This window comes from Eucalyptus grandis, chromosome 10, assembly GCF_016545825.1.
Source record: "Eucalyptus grandis isolate ANBG69807.140 chromosome 10, ASM1654582v1, whole genome shotgun sequence".
NCBI lineage: Eukaryota > Viridiplantae > Streptophyta > Magnoliopsida > Myrtales > Myrtaceae > Eucalyptus > Eucalyptus grandis.
The window spans coordinates 19,963,343-19,980,813 of NC_052621.1; the positions used below are offsets into that span (position 1 = coordinate 19,963,343).

Consider the following 17,471-nt stretch of genomic DNA (forward strand, 5'->3'; position numbering starts at 1 on the left):
AATTTGTATTAGCCTTTTTTTCCTTTTCATAATGTAGCGCCACATCTGTTCTCACGTCTGTTCTATGTACCACATCTGTTCTACGTACATTGAGATATATAATGCCACATCAGTACTTTTCCATCACTCAAGCAGGAGGTACTTAATTGCAACAATTTCACAAATCCTTTTTAACCTCAATTATACATTTCGAAAGATTTAGAAGTCGATTTCAATTAAGGTAAAAAAAACCAAATACCAAATATAGGCGAGCGGGTTCGATTCTAACACCGAGGGTACAGTACTTGGAGATCGGATCCCAGGAAGTGAAAATTTCTTTGGCACATCGCGCCTAATCCCGACGCAGGTCACGGCTCGACCCGGTCGCAGGAAAAAGCTGACAAGAGAAAAAGCACCGCCACCACCACCACCACCACCACCGTCCTGAGAAACCAAAATGCGACAGGGACAGACGCTGGCATCTTTTCTCCAACCTCCCACCCCACCCCCGTCTTGCACGAAAACGCACAAGAACCTCTACCGCCTAGCCCCCCGACTGTGCAATTTACCCCGGCAATGGAAAAAGCAAAGAGGGGGGGAGCGCGCTCTTCTTTTTCAGCGTCGTCGTCGTCATCATCATGAAGATTATAGCCAGAGAGGTGAGGACAGCCCCATCAAAGGGCCTGCTTTGATGTCGTGCTTTCGGGGCTCATCCGATCGCGCCCTCCCCCCCGTTGCCGCAAATGGAAATGTAATAATCATCGGTTTGGTAAAGATTCACTTTCGCGAATTATTGCCTCCTCCGGCTCTCTTTCGGGTTAAAAGATGGCTGCTTAAAGCGTACCGTCGCCTCGCAGCTGTAGGTTGGGATGAAAGGCGAAGGGGAGTGGATGACAGGCAGAGAGACCACGCGGATTTCGTCGACTCCCGGAACCCAGTACCTCCCGTTGAGTGGTGTCCAGGAGGCTATGAATTTGTACTGCTGTTTTTCATTTTGGGTTTCAATGGGATCTTCTGCTGTTGATGCTGAACCAGGGTACAAGAATTCGATGAAATTGCCATATATGCTTAGAAGTTTTACATAAATTAGAAATTTCTGCGATACGCGAGAGCTCTAGTGAATCGTTCATCTCCTGGACTTATGTTCTAAGAAGAAGGGTGGGTTAAGCGGTGCTTATGATGCTTCGGTTTCCTTATGTCCTAGTTCTGCTAATCATCATCATCATCATCCATAGGGCTATATGCTTCTGCCATCTGACTTCCACCATCACTCACTCAAAACTCGATTCGGTCATCGTTCAGTCCCAACTCCATTACAATTAGAACTCGTGGACGAATGAACGAATGCTGGAAGTCGTTCTCCCTTGTCAATTGCAACACCAGCCCAAGTTCAAGAGTCACCATCCCTTCCTCTCGGTTCTGTACCATCATGTCACCTCATTATCTGCACCTCTCGTTAAGCTCCCAGGACAGCTTCTCACGCCCACAATCCGCGGGTTGCCCTTCCAATCTTCAACAAAAAAAACTTATCTCCTGTTTCCTGATCAATTAAGCATATACGCAATCGCACGTAGGCATATAACAAACGTTTATCGCTCATGGTCTGGCAACCAATTCGAGTAATGAAAACCAGCAAACAAATTCGCCACACAAGAAGTGACGAAAGCGAAAAACCAAGGTCTGGCAGCGAGAATCGTCGTCGTCATCATTTTATTCCAGAAGCTAAATGCAGAGGATACACATTCGCATTCATCCAACCTTGAGTAGAGCCCAAAGGTCTAACCAAAATCAAAATTCATGAAATAAATCAATAAGGAAGATTTGGAAGATCTTGCAGAAGACTACACAGAGGCAAAAAACAAGAAGTGGAACTACACGCTCTGAGGTTGTTTCGTAGCCTCTCTTCTCTTAGTACCTTCCCAACTCAGGCAAAGCACTTCCATTCACTGATCATCTAAGGGGTCCAACCGACAACAGGGTCTATCTCGATTTCGACCAAACTCAACCGAACGACAGTTGATTCACTGAGTTGCAGCAGCGAGTTGCCACGCCGAAGTGGCGATCAGAGGCCTCGTGTGCCAACCGAGCATGAGACAACCATCGTTTTCCTCGACCCGGTAACCTTCTCCACCTGCGAACAGGGCCAGCAGCATGCTCGCCTGCTTGAACGCGTTGGACCCGAGATGGACCGGGTCGAACCCAGCCGATCCCATCCGCGCCTGCCACTGCACCAACGTCTCGTGCCGCTCCACTCGATCCGGCCCCTCGCAGGCCACAACATTGCAAATCTGCCGACCCAAGTAGACCTCGGACATGACCAGATCCTGGTTCGGGGGAGCCACCCCAGACCCTTCCAGCGAATCGAACAGGCTGGAGTAGTAATGCAAAGCTTCCGTGAACCGGTCCACGAACCCCGGGCCATTGTGATTCGCCTCCTGTTCCACCATCGTCACTATCTTAGGTCTCATGGCCTTGATCGATGAGAGAACCTTGTCAATCGCCCCCGGTCGGGCGAGCAGGGGGTGGAGCTCAAACACCGAGTTGACGGCCACCGTCTCGACCTCGGGAGGGCGGATGTCCAGCATGGCGGGCTCGAGATCAGCCAGCGAATTCGCCACGAAACCCCGGAATTCGAACTCGACCCCGATAGTGTCGGCCAATTGAGCCAGCTTCCAGCCGACCTGCTGCAAGGCGTCGGTGTTGTTCGGCTGCGGCGGGCCAATCCCGGTGAGCCGGAAGGCGGGCGGACCGCCGGGCCTCAGGGCCAGAGCCTGCATGAGGGCCGGCCACTGCATACCCTGCTTGAGGCCGAAATCGATGACGTGGACGCGGCTGGCGGTGGCGAAGGCTTCAAGAATCGCCTGATTGGCGGTGAAGTGGGCGAATTTGAGGTACGGGCAGGTCTCGTAGAAGTGCATCTGGAGGATGTCGTTGCACGAGGAGTCGAGGCTGCCGTCGTTGGGGTAGATTCGGTAAATCCGGCGGGCGAGCGCCTCGGCGAAGTAGGTCGCTACCTTGCGCATCGCGCCGTTCTGCGAAGCGGCGAGCAGGCCAATGTGCTTGACGAGCGCATCGGCCAGCTTCAGGTTCTCCTGCTGGACCGCCTCGGCGCAGGCCATGAGCGTGTGGACGAGCCGCACCCCAGTCTCCTGCGTGTCCACCAGGACGACCGGCCGGGTCGACTCGGAGGGCGCCGCTCCGGCGGCCGACGAAGAGGACGAGGACGACAACGAATTCGACCCGCCGTTCAGGGTCTTCATCTTCTTCCGGGCGGCGCTCTCGAAGTCCGAGTCGCCCTGTGGGAAAGCGGCGACGCCGGGAATCGCCCTCAAGTCGTACTCGGAGTCGTCGTTGAAGATGACCTGGGACTGCGTCTGAGTGGGAGCCGAAGTCTGACTCAGAGTCCGAGTCTGCGTCTGAGACCGAGACCCGAGATGCGAACGGTGGTGCTGCGCGATGGTGGAAGACGACTCGGCCGCAGCGAGGACCGCGTCGGCCACCTGCTGCGGCGGCGGAGGGGGGTTGAGCTCGAAGAGCATGCTCTGGACCCACGAGGAGAGATCGGAAGGGTTGTAGTGGACGGCGTCGTAGGACAGGTGCGAGATGCCGTCCTCCTGAGCAGAGCCCATCACCATCTCGAGCTGCTCCAGCTTCTGCGCCACCTCGGCCATGTCCGACGACCTCACCTTGTACCCGAGCACCGCGAGGAGCTCGTCCATGCCGCCCCCGCCACCGCCGCTCGGATCTTGGTCGTCCTCGCCCCACATCACCATCTTGGCCTTGCCAGAGCCGGGCAATGAGTGGGTGGAGGAGGACGACGGGGGCTCGCCCTTCGAGGCGCCGCTCGCCTCCCCGCCACCGCCGCCGCCATAGCCGCCACTGCAAGCGTCTCGATGATCCCTCTTCATCTCTCTTTCCCCTCTCTCTCTCTCTCTCTCTCTCTCTCTCTCTCTCTCTCTCTTTCCTTGCTTTGATTTCAGAGATTTCGGAGGGCTGTGAGTGGGGAGCTGAGGATCAAATTTCGTTCATGGCAGCAGGGAGTGGAGGAGGTTTTATGACTAGCATGCTGCTGCTTTTGCTGGCAGCGTCTCTTTTCTTGATTTTCTTGATTTTCTTGGGGGGGGGGAGGGGGAGGAGGGTGGTGGGGAGGTCCAGTGGAGGAACAGCAGAGGCTGAGGAAATGGAAGAGATAAGGAACAAGGGAGGCCATAATAAGGGGACCTCTCTCTTTCTCTCTATCTCTATCTCCCTTTTGTTTTTCTTTTTTCTCTTATCCTTTCTGGTGTTTTTCTTTTTTACTTTCGTTTCGGGTTCTAGCTATAAATTCCACTTTTCATCTTGGGATTTTCGACCCAAAACAAGCTCTTGGGTTTTCTCATTTTGAGGGCTTTCTTTCTTGTTCAATTCTAAAGTAGCAACTTTTTTGCTAACCATCATCTTAACATTAGTAGGAGACAAGTTTAATTCAATCAATTTTTGGTTCATGCCCTTTTACTCTTTTAACCTCCTCAATCAAGAATCAAATCCCATCTCACCTCCATCCCGACCTCCTTCATCGGCGAAAATTTGGGGCGATGCAGTGACGATGAATGATATAAATGAATGTAGTGATCGGATCTATGAGCATCGATCGAAATGACCAAAAACAAATCGAGTTTTTTCAATGAATCACACTGTCTTCCACCATTCAATTTTCCATCAACACGCAACAATTCTCGTTTTTCGTGTCGCGTAACTCGGACTCTCCTCACGAGAACTTGTTCATCATGACAAGTACTTCGAGCACAATAACTCTCAATTGACACGACATTTCAGCGACCTCCGTTAAATAATTCATATTATCAGCAATCGGAAATTCTGAGAGTATCATATTCCGATATCGTATGTAGCAATTCGAGGGTTATTTTTATACCCGTGATTATTGTAATAGCGAAAATGGACATTGATTTGCCACTTAAACGTCTAAACATTACGATGAAAAGTTTATACTTCGGCCAAGAAAAAAGAAAGAAAGAAAAAAGGGAAAAGAGGGGGAGGGAACGGATGGGGAACGGGAACGGGGGCAGGGGGAAGAGCCGTAGCAGCACAGCAAGGGCGAGAGGAAAGGAGGGATGGCGACGGCGATCTGGAGCGAGCGAGCCGAGCGAGTTGATCAGGTTTGGCCGTACGATCTCTAATCAATTCCGGAGATTTTTGGGGACTGAGAACGAGGGATGGTGGGCCCGCCCCTTTTATGGGATTCTGCCCCTCCCCTCCCTCATCTGAAATGATGGTAAGACATCCATCCCCCACTTGCTCCTCCTCCCCGCGTGCTCCCCACCTTCCTCCCCTTGCCTTCTCGTCAAAGCCGTAACCACGAAAAATTGAGTGCTGAAAAATTATACCCTAAAAATTATTATTTATATCGCCTGAAATAATATAATCATAAACGATAAAAATATTTTCTATAGATAATACAGGCGACCTTTTCATTTAAAAATCATTTTTTTAATTATTTGTTTTCTGTGAAATAAATGATAAAGTAAATTTTCTTTTCATATTCATTTCTTATTAATGTAAGCGTGCCGAACAAAACTAATTGATACCGGTGGCAACAATTGTATGGAAGTTTTACGTGGTATCAAAACAAGGGAATCCTCAATTCCGATCTTATCGAGCCTCAAGTTTAGCCTATTTTCAAAGGGGGAATGCCAGTTTACCCTATTCTCAAAAGGGGAATGTTAAGAGTATTTACATTTTAAAGCACATATTGAATTTTAAATAGGTAAAAATGATTCCACGAAACTTTTGCAGTGACGCCCTTCACAAGGAGCCCGAGGAGCAAAACCTTCTTTGACTTGATTTACCGTAAAAGATCGACCCATAGTTTTCCCTTATACTTCTATTAAGCAACATCACTTCCCCGCTCAAAGGGCGAATCATGTAATCAAGCACCCTTTTATCTTTGCGCTTGGAAGTCAATCTCCATTTATCCTAAAATTAACTTTTGCAACACTTTGTCACCTTTTCGGGGTCCTCCATCTCATAAACTTCCTAAAAACCACCCGTTTGTTGCGGTTTTGAGACAAATTAAGAACTTTTAACTCTCCAAAATGGTACTGCATTGATTTTATCGATTCAATGTCTTGAAGGAAAGTTTCGAAGGTTTAAAATTTAAAATAATAACGCTGCCAAATTCGAAAAATAGCAAGAAGTGAAAATCACTTTAAACGATATGAAATTTATTAAGTCGTCGTAAAAATCCATTGCATTAAATGTTGAACAAAGGTTACTATGAAATTAAGTCGTCTAAAAGCAATTTTGATTCAAAGTCATCTCTAAAGATATTTTCTTTGCGAATTTATCTATAAATTTTCTGTTTAATAAAAATTATAATAGAGAGAATTTGACCCGTGGTCAATGAGCTTTAGTGCATGTCGCGACCATACTGGAATTTTTTGGTCAAAATACTAGTGTGCTTTTGACTTTAGCAATTTCCCCATTTTTTAAGTGAAGTTGCGCCAATTGTCTCTCTTCTATTGCTCGAATTATATCTTTAGGTAACAGACTTTGACTAGACGGAATTAAAATTGTCCATGTGGGTTTATCTGGTTTTTATGGACTTTTTCTTTAGCACCTTTTTCAATATTTTTCTCCTTTTTGCATTTTGTAAAACTGTCTCTCTCGGTCGCATAACTGTTTTGAACTTCTTCTTTTTATGTCTCGCGTTTTAGAAATTTTTCATTTGAAAAATTTAAGAGAAATAACATATGCTCAATTCGCTTATCTCGTTAATAAAGAATAGAGGCATATTCATTCTAACAAAAGATTACTGTAAAGTACCAAAGGTTTGCCAGCAAAAATATTGAGAATTTGAATTTGCTATAATCTACCACTATTGTCACCCTCTTAAACGAACATCGAAAAATTATTCATGATACAATCTTTATCTTGAAAAAATCTACTAATTTAATTTAAAAAAATGTTGCTAATCTCATCGTGCTTAAGCCACGGTTTTATCATTAGTGTTAAATAAAGTGGATTTAAATAGTAAAGAAGTGATGATGCCATGATGAGGTTTTTTAATTGTTTTGGTTTTTCTTTTTCGGAATTTACACTTACTTACACATTCTTAGAATGTATTATTAAATATTTTATTACTTAATAAAATTAAAAATTTTATATCAGAACAATTAGAACAGTACATTTTTTTCAAGTGGCATTCTTAGAATCATGGAATGATTTTCTTTTTCAACTTAAAAAAAAATGAGAAAGTATAATTGAACTATACATGATAATTTTTTAGGATGATGGGTTAAATTATTTCCTTTTCTCCTTTTCATTTCGTATTAGACAATATGCAATCGAGTATGTTATTTTTTTCTCATTATGATTTTTTTAGCCAAATAATAAAAAGGCCAACTATTAAACAAACAAAAAAATGATTGGCATAATGGAAAACTTGTTAAATAAGAAATTTAACTTTAAGGGCAAAACCACAAAAAAAAAAAAAAAAACCCAAAATTGTGTCCATTGTAACACAAATACCATAGACTTTTTTTTTTTTTTTTTTTGTATTTCCAACATTCCTAAACTTACACATTGGGACACAAATACCCAAAACTTCTTTTTTGTGTCACAAAAAAACCTAAATATATCCTTTATTTTAGTTTCATTCGGGGTATATTTATTACACTAGTATAAGTTCAAGAATATTTCATGACAAAAATTTGGGTATTTGTGTCACAATAATAAGTTTAGGATTTTTAGCAACAAAAAGTTCGAGATATTTGTGTCACAGTAAATAAAATTTTATATCTTTTGTGATGTTAATCATAACTTTAATTATAACTGCACATTTTTTTATTTATGCATATTACTCCAGTTGTTTTTCGCATGACAAACAAGTCGCATATATGCATTTGAAATTTTCACTTTACCTAAATTCAACTAGTTATGATACTTCATAGCCGACTTTACAATGCTATGGCCTACTTTATGATAGCACTCAATCAACATTTGCAAAATTTTGCACATTAAAATTGCAATGCAATAATTTAATCAATTATGAATCATTTTATATTTTATACTATTTATACGTAAAGTTTGTGAACAGTAATTTAAACACAACTGTTCGTTGAGACTGCTGGTTCGGGATACTTAAACAACCGAAGACGACAGCTTTTTTTCTTAAAATAAATTACTTTGACGGGCATTAAGATTATTAAAATAAAACTGATTACAAGTTTTAAATTTCGTTTCCTCGTGTCCCCGGGGAGGGGGGTTTTAAAAATCTGGTTTGACACGGTTAAGATAAGGCCGAAACTGAAGACAAAGCGGCGCGTGGCCTGCACGCCGCGACGCCTCGAGCGTGGGGGAACACAGCCTGCCCGCCCACGTGACCCCACAACGAGGAGCAACCGCAAAAATAATGTCGTTATTTCTTTTTCTTCTTTTCCCCATTTCTCCCGAATTTAAAAAAAAAAAAAAGAAAAAGGGGGCCCCACGCACGGGAAGGAGGGTCAACTTCGAATAGCCGAACGCGCCGGCCCGGCGGGCGGACGGGGACGCGCCCCGTCGCCGCGCGGGCCGTGGCTCGGAAGGGGCACGCGGGGCCGTCGGGAGCGCGAGTGCCGCCGCACGCGCCCGGGAGCGCGTCGGGCGGGGGTCCTCCGGCAGCGACGGCCCCGGAGGCTGGCGTCAGCCCCCCCCTCCAACGGCCCGCTGGAGCTATCTTCTGCGGGCGCCCCCACGCTAGGGCGGGGGAGAGATGGAGATCGAGCGGAGATTCAGACGTCGGCATCGGTTCTGGAGCCCACCGGAGGTCCCGCGAAAACGGCTGGACCAGCGGGAGGGGCGTTACCGTACAACCGCTAACGCCGTTTAGAGAGGAGTTTTTATTTTCCACGCAACTTCGCAAAATCTCTTACGTACGAATGGGAAATTGGAAAAATCAATTTGCACGTAAGATATTGCATACTAGCACGCAAAGAACTCGCAATTAAAGAGAGACCCGAGCCCCAACTCTCGACGAAAAATATTATAAAAATCATTATCAATTATATATAATTTATTATCTAAATGGTTGTACTTGTCAAAGTACTAGGCGGAGAAATAAAAAAACTCATAAGCATTAGGATTAAAGACATCTTATTTTCATATCATGAAAGAAAATCTAATCCCAAACAAAAAATAAATAAATAATTCATGCGAACCGGACTTTTCTAACACTTGAAAATTAAAGACATCTTATTTCCATCAAATATGGAATCTCGGCCGTCGCTAGATCTGATGGGGTCTCGCTATTTTAAATGGTCCAGATTCGACCGGGGCACTCGAACCCTATCTGTAGCCTAAAAATACAATCAGCTTGCTTTGTGTTTCATTCTTCTCTTTTTCCAAAATTATGTTGCTTTTTCCCTGATTATTTTTTTTTTCCTTTTTCTAGGATCGGGTTAAAATGGGAACTAGCAAATGGGTGGAAGGTGGGAGTGCGCCCCCATCCCATGTGACGCTGGGGAGCAATTGGGGAATGGAATCGTCCTTTTCTTTATGTGTTTTTGCTTTTCTGGTCCTTCTAACATAAAGACCAAACAGTGAACGAGAGACATGCAAAGGTTAAAGAAGGGGGCCAGAGCGACTGACTGACACGCCCTCTTCCCTCCCTGCATCAGTGCTGTAGTACCCTCCTCCCCTCTCCCCTCCCCACACCATGTGATCCCGCCACGTTGCCCCCCACGATTCTCTTCCCCCATGGTCCCCCCCGCTCTCCCCTCTCCCACCTCCACAAATTTCAAGTCGGAGGTTCTGCTTAATGAAATGAAATAAGTACAATACAAGTCTCCATATATAATTGAATTATAAAATTTTCAAAATATATAATTAGATCTTAAAATTTATCGTGGAGTCTTAAAACTTTTTGAAAAGTACACAAAGTCCTGCCATTTATCATAAAAGTGTAATTGAAATTTTAAAACTTTCAAAAGTACTCTCGATGAAACGATGTGATTTAACGAGATTGATGAACTTTTTGAAAATTTTATAATTCGGTTGCACTTTTATCATAAGTTTTAGAGCTTTGCTACACTTTGTGAAAAAGTTTTAGGATTTTTAATACATTTATCTTTAAAAACACGTGCCCCGTGCTTGGCATTAGAGAATTTGACACGATCGATTAATCTAAATTTTGGCCTAATGTGTAATATAATTCTTGAATTTTCAATTTGTTCAAGATGGTTCCTGAATATGTATTGTTGTTCCTGAACTTTCGATTTGATTAATATGGTCCATCAATTTTCGCTCAATGTGGAATGTTGCTCTTGAATTTTTTTTTTTATATGTGATCTGTGAACTTTTAAATATGTTTATATAATTCAAGCACTACATTGAATATATGTTAATAATTCGGAGATCATATTGAATGAGTTATGATTTTAGGAGTGAGATTGCATATTGGGTCAAAATTCACCAATTACATTTACACAAATTATAAGTTTAGAGATGATATTGCATATCGAATAAGAAGTTATGGACCATTTGTATTGTTATTGGTTGATATTTCAACAAAGCGAAATAAATGGAGAGAATATCGTTTAACACCATTGAATTCTTTTTGTCATAGTTACTTCTCGACATTAAATATTGCAAAGGATAATTCTTATCGAGGAATTTTTAATAATTTAGATGAGGTTGCTTGCACTGTAGAACTCTTCGTGGAACTTTTGGTAGAGGGCCCAAGTGGTACTTCTTTCTTTCTTAAAGAGCAACATACGTGCATGCGGTGGTGTAAATTTAGTAAGAAAACCACTTTTTCAGTGAAATAATTACTTGTTACCTTTTAAAAAGAAAATGTGCTTCGAATATCCCAACTTTGATTTGCTTATGAGAAAGCAAAAGGAAAGTTTTTACTGGATTGTATAGGCACAAAAGCTCAACTATCATGAAACACCTTGCCAATTCCCTTGATCGGATCAAATTCTTGTCATCGGTTTCCATAAATGATTTTGAACCAGGGTAGTTTGTCCACAAATTATAAAATTCAAATATGCAAACTCCAATAGCCGTGTTAGAAATTTCCTGATGCCGTCCTACAGAGATTCGAAGGCCACAAATTTTTTTTTTTTTTTTTTTTTGCCATTGATTTATGTAGAAGACTTAATTAGTTTGACCCAACTAGATGAGGAGGAAAAGGAGAGCACTCCAAAAGAGGAATAAAAAACAATCATGGTCCACTAAAGGTGGCAACTCGAGGGTTTTCATTGGCATCCCTCAACACACCTAAAATTGGAGCCAATCATCAACTTTCCATGTGGATTCAGCCCTTATCCCCAGGCTAAGTCCTACTCTACAAAAGCTACCCAAACCCCAACTTCCTGAAAATTTTCACCTCCCTCCAGCAGTCCCCCCCTCTAACCTTTTCCTGCCCATTCTGCTCTGTGGACTATTCCATGATGCCCTCCTCTGCAAATTTAAAATCCAAAATTGAAGGGCCAACGGAATGGAGCTTCCCCTCTCCTCTCATAAATGACCTTCCCAAAAAGACCCTAAACCCAATTCTCCTATATTTCACATTATACACGAGCTGGACCGAGTATGTTTTAAAACTGCTTTGTCGTTTGAATTCTAAAACATAAAATATCAAAATTATTCCCTCCTAGGTGGAGAAAAAAAAAATTACACTCATGAATTAGGGGCTTTTTGGGTGAGAAGGATAGACTCTATCGCATCTCGTAAAAGGTGTTTAAATAACTAATAGATCAGTATAGTAGCCGCCCACACCAGTGAAGGTGGAGGGGTGGATAAAACATCCACCGCAAGGTCGACCTGTGCTTTGCACAATATCTCTCAACCAACTTGTCGGATTTATGCCCTTTTTTTCTAGTATTTTTTGCTTAACCCTTTTGAAAATCTTGAAAAAGTTTTGTGATAACATATCAATAACAACGTTCTTGCCATGCTAATTGACTATTGCTTTGGTATAACCCGTTTGATTTTTCTTTTCACAATTTGGGGATGAGCTTTTATAATGATAAATATGTTGGGCAATTCAAATTAGACAAGCAAAACTAATCCCATACAAGCTTAGAAAGGACTGATTGAAGAGAATCCCGAATAGAGTTTTCTTTGACAGTGACATCTATCTTAATTAGCTAGTTAAAATATTTATACTGTCTGAAATTTGTTACGATGATTAACTAATAATTGTTGATCATAATTGACATTTTCCGTTAATACAATCATTTTGACGAGTGGCTCGAAAAATCTATCGTCCCAAATTAAAAACGCACGATCCATACTGTGTGAAATTTCCTAATGAGGATCGACTTTCATTCACCATTGAGAATTTAATGTCATAATGACTTAGTTGATTTCCGTACTTTTAATGAAACTTATACCGATTCAACATGGAATGCGGATATTCCACCAGAATCTCAAAACCCCCCAATTACAATATGTAGTATATCTGCAAATGAATGTAATGAATTAAATGCATTCCTCCCTCTTTATTTCTTCTTCATATAAAAGCACCGACCTGGAGGAAATGAATGAAATGCCAGCAATCTCCTTCCTCCCTCCCAAATTTATAATTGGCCGGCCTTTGTTAGTACATGCGTGTAATTTTCTAAGCTGTCTATCTCCTAGGAGCTAAGAGAAACAAATAGACTTGATCTGTATTAAATTTCTCTCTGTTTTTTAAAAAATAAAATAAAATTCTGCTCCTTTCTTTTTTCCATTTAAATAAACAAATTGGAGTCTCTCTAAATTGGCTCACCTCTTGTCTTTTCCTTTATTTACCTCCATTATTATGAATCGCTGGACCAACGTAACGGGGTCTAGCATAAATGCTAGTTCAACTCTTTCTATGCTCGTTGCATAAATTAATCCTCTCATCCTCTCGAGTTACATCGCCCCCTTCTCCATCGTCCTCGCTCTCCCGAGTCGATCCAACCCCATCGACGTCTCGAATATCATGGAATTCCTTTCTTTATCTCGAACGGAAAAGAAAAAGAAAGAAAGAGAGAGAGAGATTCGATAAGCTTAAATGACCAGGACTGAACACCCGCGACAGCCGCGCGGAACAAGCATTTTGCCGTCGAGGGAATTTGTCGAAAACACCCATCTCAAAACCGAGAGCCGAAATAATATTCTAAAATAAATCACAAGCGAAGCTAAGACCCAGCCATGATTAAATTGCGGATAGCAATAATCACATAGTCCACACCACCACGTCTTCATCATCATCATCACCATCATCGATTGGCCCCCTCTCTCTATTCCCACATGCAAACCCCTCAATCCCTTCCATTTGTCATAAGCATCTCTCTCCCTTCTTTTTCTTTTCTTTTTTGCAAGAAAATAATAATAATTTCCTCGTTCAAATTCAAGTCAATGAGATTCCTTTTCTGTGATATAGAGATCCGTCAGATGTACAACACATTTCCCAATTATATTAAACCCCCTCCCCCAAACAAAAAAACCAGAGTCCCATTTGAATAATGAATGAAGTAATTTAATTAACTAATGAATGAATCGCTTTGTCATTAAAAAAAAAAATTGGGGCCAATCTCGTGGGGCTTCGAATTTTTTAATTGCCACATAAGAATATTACATTCATTTTTGCTGATTAATATAATAATCTGTGGGCACATTAGATAAGTCAGGGTTGCTTAAGTAATCACGCCGGCCCCGGGCGCAAAAAACCAAGTACATATTCCCAAGCTATGTAAAAATTAAAATAATGGCTACATCCTTATCTAGGCTCTTTGATTAGTGCTACTTGTTCCTTAGTACCCAGTTCTTGATTTTATTAAAGTTATCATTATTATAATGGTGTTTATTATTATTGACAAGTTGCCATCGTAGCTGATATCACATTGAAAATAATGGGAAACTAATCAGCCGAGAAATAATTATAATAAACAATAATTCTTAGCGTTAGCAGAAGTTGGTATTATTATTAATATTAACCACAGGAATAAAATAAAATAAAATTGAATAAAAGATGTATAAAATATTTTCAAATGAGACATGGTGATGGTGATAGAGTTACGAGAACCGTTCATTGTCTTCAACACTTTTGTCTATCCAAGAAAGGAATTCATCGGAGTAGATGATAGCAATAATGATAAAAAAAAATTGATACCGAAGATATTTTCTTCGAAACCGATATGTGATTGAATAAGTTCTCCTCTACCCGTCACCGGTCGAGGACTCGCTCTCGTCACCCTTCTTCAAGCTCCGGTTCGTGTTTTTTCAAAGGCGAATGGCGGTTATCACGAGCAAAAATAAAGAGCTCCCCCGCCCGTACGGTACTTTTGGATAGACGTGGACGAATGCGTAGAGGCTAGAATTAGAAGGCGTGGCCCAGTTGCACCCCATGTCCAGCTCTTGTTGGTATATACGTTTTTACCTGGTGGGCAATCTAGGGCAAGATTTCAGGCCCAATCGAGGGCTCCACCGGGACCAGACCCACCCATTGATCACCTCTTGAATTTAGGACAGTAAAAATCGAGAGAGTTTATTTTAAAATTTAAATGAGAGGCTCGATCGAAATTTTGGAGGGGCTATCTTATTTCAAATCGAGTCCAAAAGAGAGAAAAGAGAGAGAGAGAGGAGATTTTACGAGTAGGTTTCTCGTTGTGGATATGACATTCTTGCATCTAAGATTTTTAAATATTGGATAGGATTCCTTAAATTACTTTCCATGGACATCAAATATGCCTAAATCTAACCATAGAATATCCAAATATATCATGTCTTATAACCTCGATCATTCGATGTGGATGGTGTCACTCATGAAATGAATGGCAAGTCTTTTCGATGTATAAAAAATTATGTCGATCAAACTTAAAAATGGAACAAAATTCAATAGTCAAATAACATGTTCGTCATGAAGGAAAAACCAACGAAAAAAATATATTAGAAAAATAGGAAAAAGACCTGGAAAATCACTTAGTCTTCCTGATGAAGCACTAACACTCGGAATTTATTCATTTACCTTGGCAAGTTGAATTGGTCTCGTTTAAGAAATACCATGGTCTCGTTTAAGAAATACCATCTTTATATATTCGAGCTATGAACCCCTTTTTCCCCCATAAAATAAAGAATCGCTAAATTTTGACGTTAAATTGAAAAAATAATGCTTATTTAAGTTCACGTTCAAATTAAACTGTCGAGTCTTGATATGTTGGCATTCCTGAGCAGTCGGGGCTAGCAATTCTATAATCCTTCTTTTAGATTATAATAGTTGTTAATCTACTATAATAAGGGCATAAAAGAACAAGATTCTAGTCATTATATAGTGAAAGAATTATATTAGAAAAAAATGACAACTTTTCTATAGTCGTCAATTGCTAAAATTAGACTTTAAAATACCCTAATTAGTATTGCTACTCTAAATTAATTATTGTTGGTTATTTTCACCTTGGCACGTAGGTCTAAAAAAAATTACAGAAAATTCACTTTTCATTCCTGAATTAAAGCACCTTTTCCTATAAAGTCTTTAGATTTTCAATTTGTCCAATTAAATTTACACAAGTTTTTAATTAATCAAGTTCCCCCTACGCTAATTCCAATTGATTTTAAGTTGACTCAACCGTTAGACCGCATTGAAATATTGATGTGAAAAAAGATCGTGCCTTTGCAGATCAGTCAACCGCCGTGAAATATGAACAGAAACCTTTCACTTAGAAGGTAACACAGTTGCTTCCAATATGTGTGAGCTCTTATGAAGCACTAACACTCTCTAAGAACCTTCGTGTTGTATTAGACATTTCCACATGTATTTGACACTCTCCAACATTCTCGAACATTCTTTGATATTTGGTCACCATGTGTTGGAAATTCCGACACCTGGTCAACTTTCTTGATACTCTCCGACACTTGACTAAAATTCCGACATACAAGTTTCCAACATGTGATTCCAATATCGATATCAATTTTAAAAATTTTCAATAAATGAGATGCCATAATGTATATATGTGAAAAAAAAAACACAATAATAAAACAAATAAATGGAGAAAGAAGAAAAACTCGGTTTTCTATTCTCTTCTAACTCCCACTTCTTGTGATACACAATTCACCCCTTAAGTTTTTTCTTTTTCATTTTCCGACATATCTAACATTCGAGTCCAGATTGTAGATTGTTTGTTTGTTTTTTTTTTTTTTTTCAAGTTTTATGATTTATTGAAATAGAGTTGAATTTGTCAAATTGAAATAATGAATAATATTAATAAATTGTGGATTAATGTTTTTAATGTAAATTTATTCTAGGTTTTTTTAATTATTTATTCATTTATAAATTTAATATATATTTAGTATACGCTGCGTGTCAACACGTCGAAATTACATATTTTAAGAAGATGTACCGGCGTGTTATGTCGCATCGTGTATCACGTGCCATGTGTTAACGTTGACGTTACTTAGGTGAGCCCAACCCACGCGCATCAAGAGCGGGACAAGGCTTAGTTTGTGGCGAGCTCCGACAGAAGGATCTTCCGGTCGAGGACTTGGATTCGGGCGGGGAGAGAGAGAGAAGAGCGCGAGTCTTGAGAGGGACGGGCGATGACAAATAGATGTCAAATCATAGAGAGAGAGAGAGAGCCTGCTCGAGAAGCGAGAGAGAGCCCCGTGAATCACGTTTGTGCGAAGAAGGCTCGGGACTGTTTCATTACACGGGGGGGAAGATGGAGAAAAGTCAGTGGGCGACCGCATCTCGTACCGGAGGATCCCCTCCTCCCATCCCTTCCTCCTTCCATCATTGAGTGCACGCGACGGAGATGATGAGAGGAATTGAGAACGAAAGCACCAGCAAACCATAGCCGCAACAGAGAGAGACAGAGCTGAGAGAGAGAGAGACCCCCTCTCTCACGGGGGCGGCGTTCGAGTGGCGGTGGTGAGAGTTCGAATCTGTCCTCGGGCATTTCCGGTACGGGACTTACTCGACGGGGATGAGGGCCCCGATGTGCCCGGACATCTTTGGAGAATGGAGAGGGGATGAAAAAGAAGTACCGAATGTCCTTATGCTAGACTAAACTCATGGGTAGAATTGACCATCCTTGACATCATGATTACTGGTTAAGGAAGATGCTACTTTTCTAGCTTACTATTGTGGCAACTTCATTGCCTTGCTTTGGTTGTTGGTAAGAGATCGAACGGCTTGATAAAGTATCTAGTTCACCCTGAAATCAAGTTATTGAGTCATGAACATGTGTAGCTTGAAATCATTTCCACGTGCTTAGTGACGATGCCGAATCTCACATGATCTAAAAAGATCATACAAGGTTGAGCCGACGTCGAGCGCAAATCTTCCTTGGGTTCGAGATCTCCGCCAGAAATTCGGGTACTAAAGAAATCCCCCTCATCAATGAGGACAGATCTTACAAGGGGTCCAGGATGACAATGTACCAGATCCTTCCCATGTGCATGTTGCTTCATTTTTATTCTCTTGCTTCCAAAAGGCAACACCATCAATCTCTCCCCCTCTCTTCCCACCCTCCTAATTATGCAAATGC

At 41.5% G+C, this 17,471-nt stretch overlaps 1 protein-coding gene and 1 long non-coding RNA gene across 3 annotated transcripts; one reads left to right on the forward strand and one right to left on the reverse strand.

The window, feature by feature from the left end:
* Positions 1 to 231: 231 nt before the first annotated feature.
* LOC108955788 lies at positions 232 to 1,010 on the forward strand. 2 transcript variants are annotated; one of them, XR_001981928.2, is made up of 2 exons: positions 232 to 748; positions 837 to 1,010. It is a non-coding gene; the product is annotated as an uncharacterized LOC108955788 (long non-coding RNA). The 2 variants fall into 2 exon arrangements; XR_005547020.1 differs by having other exon boundaries at positions 232 to 730.
* Positions 1,011 to 1,660: 650 nt separating this feature from the next.
* LOC104422156 (DELLA protein GAI) lies at positions 1,661 to 4,146 on the reverse strand. Its single transcript, XM_010034394.3, has one exon. The coding sequence runs from the start codon at positions 3,885 to 3,887 to the stop codon at positions 2,001 to 2,003; it is 1,887 nt and encodes a 628-aa protein (XP_010032696.1). The 5' UTR covers positions 3,888 to 4,146; the 3' UTR covers positions 1,661 to 2,000.
* Positions 4,147 to 17,471: the final 13,325 nt, after the last annotated feature.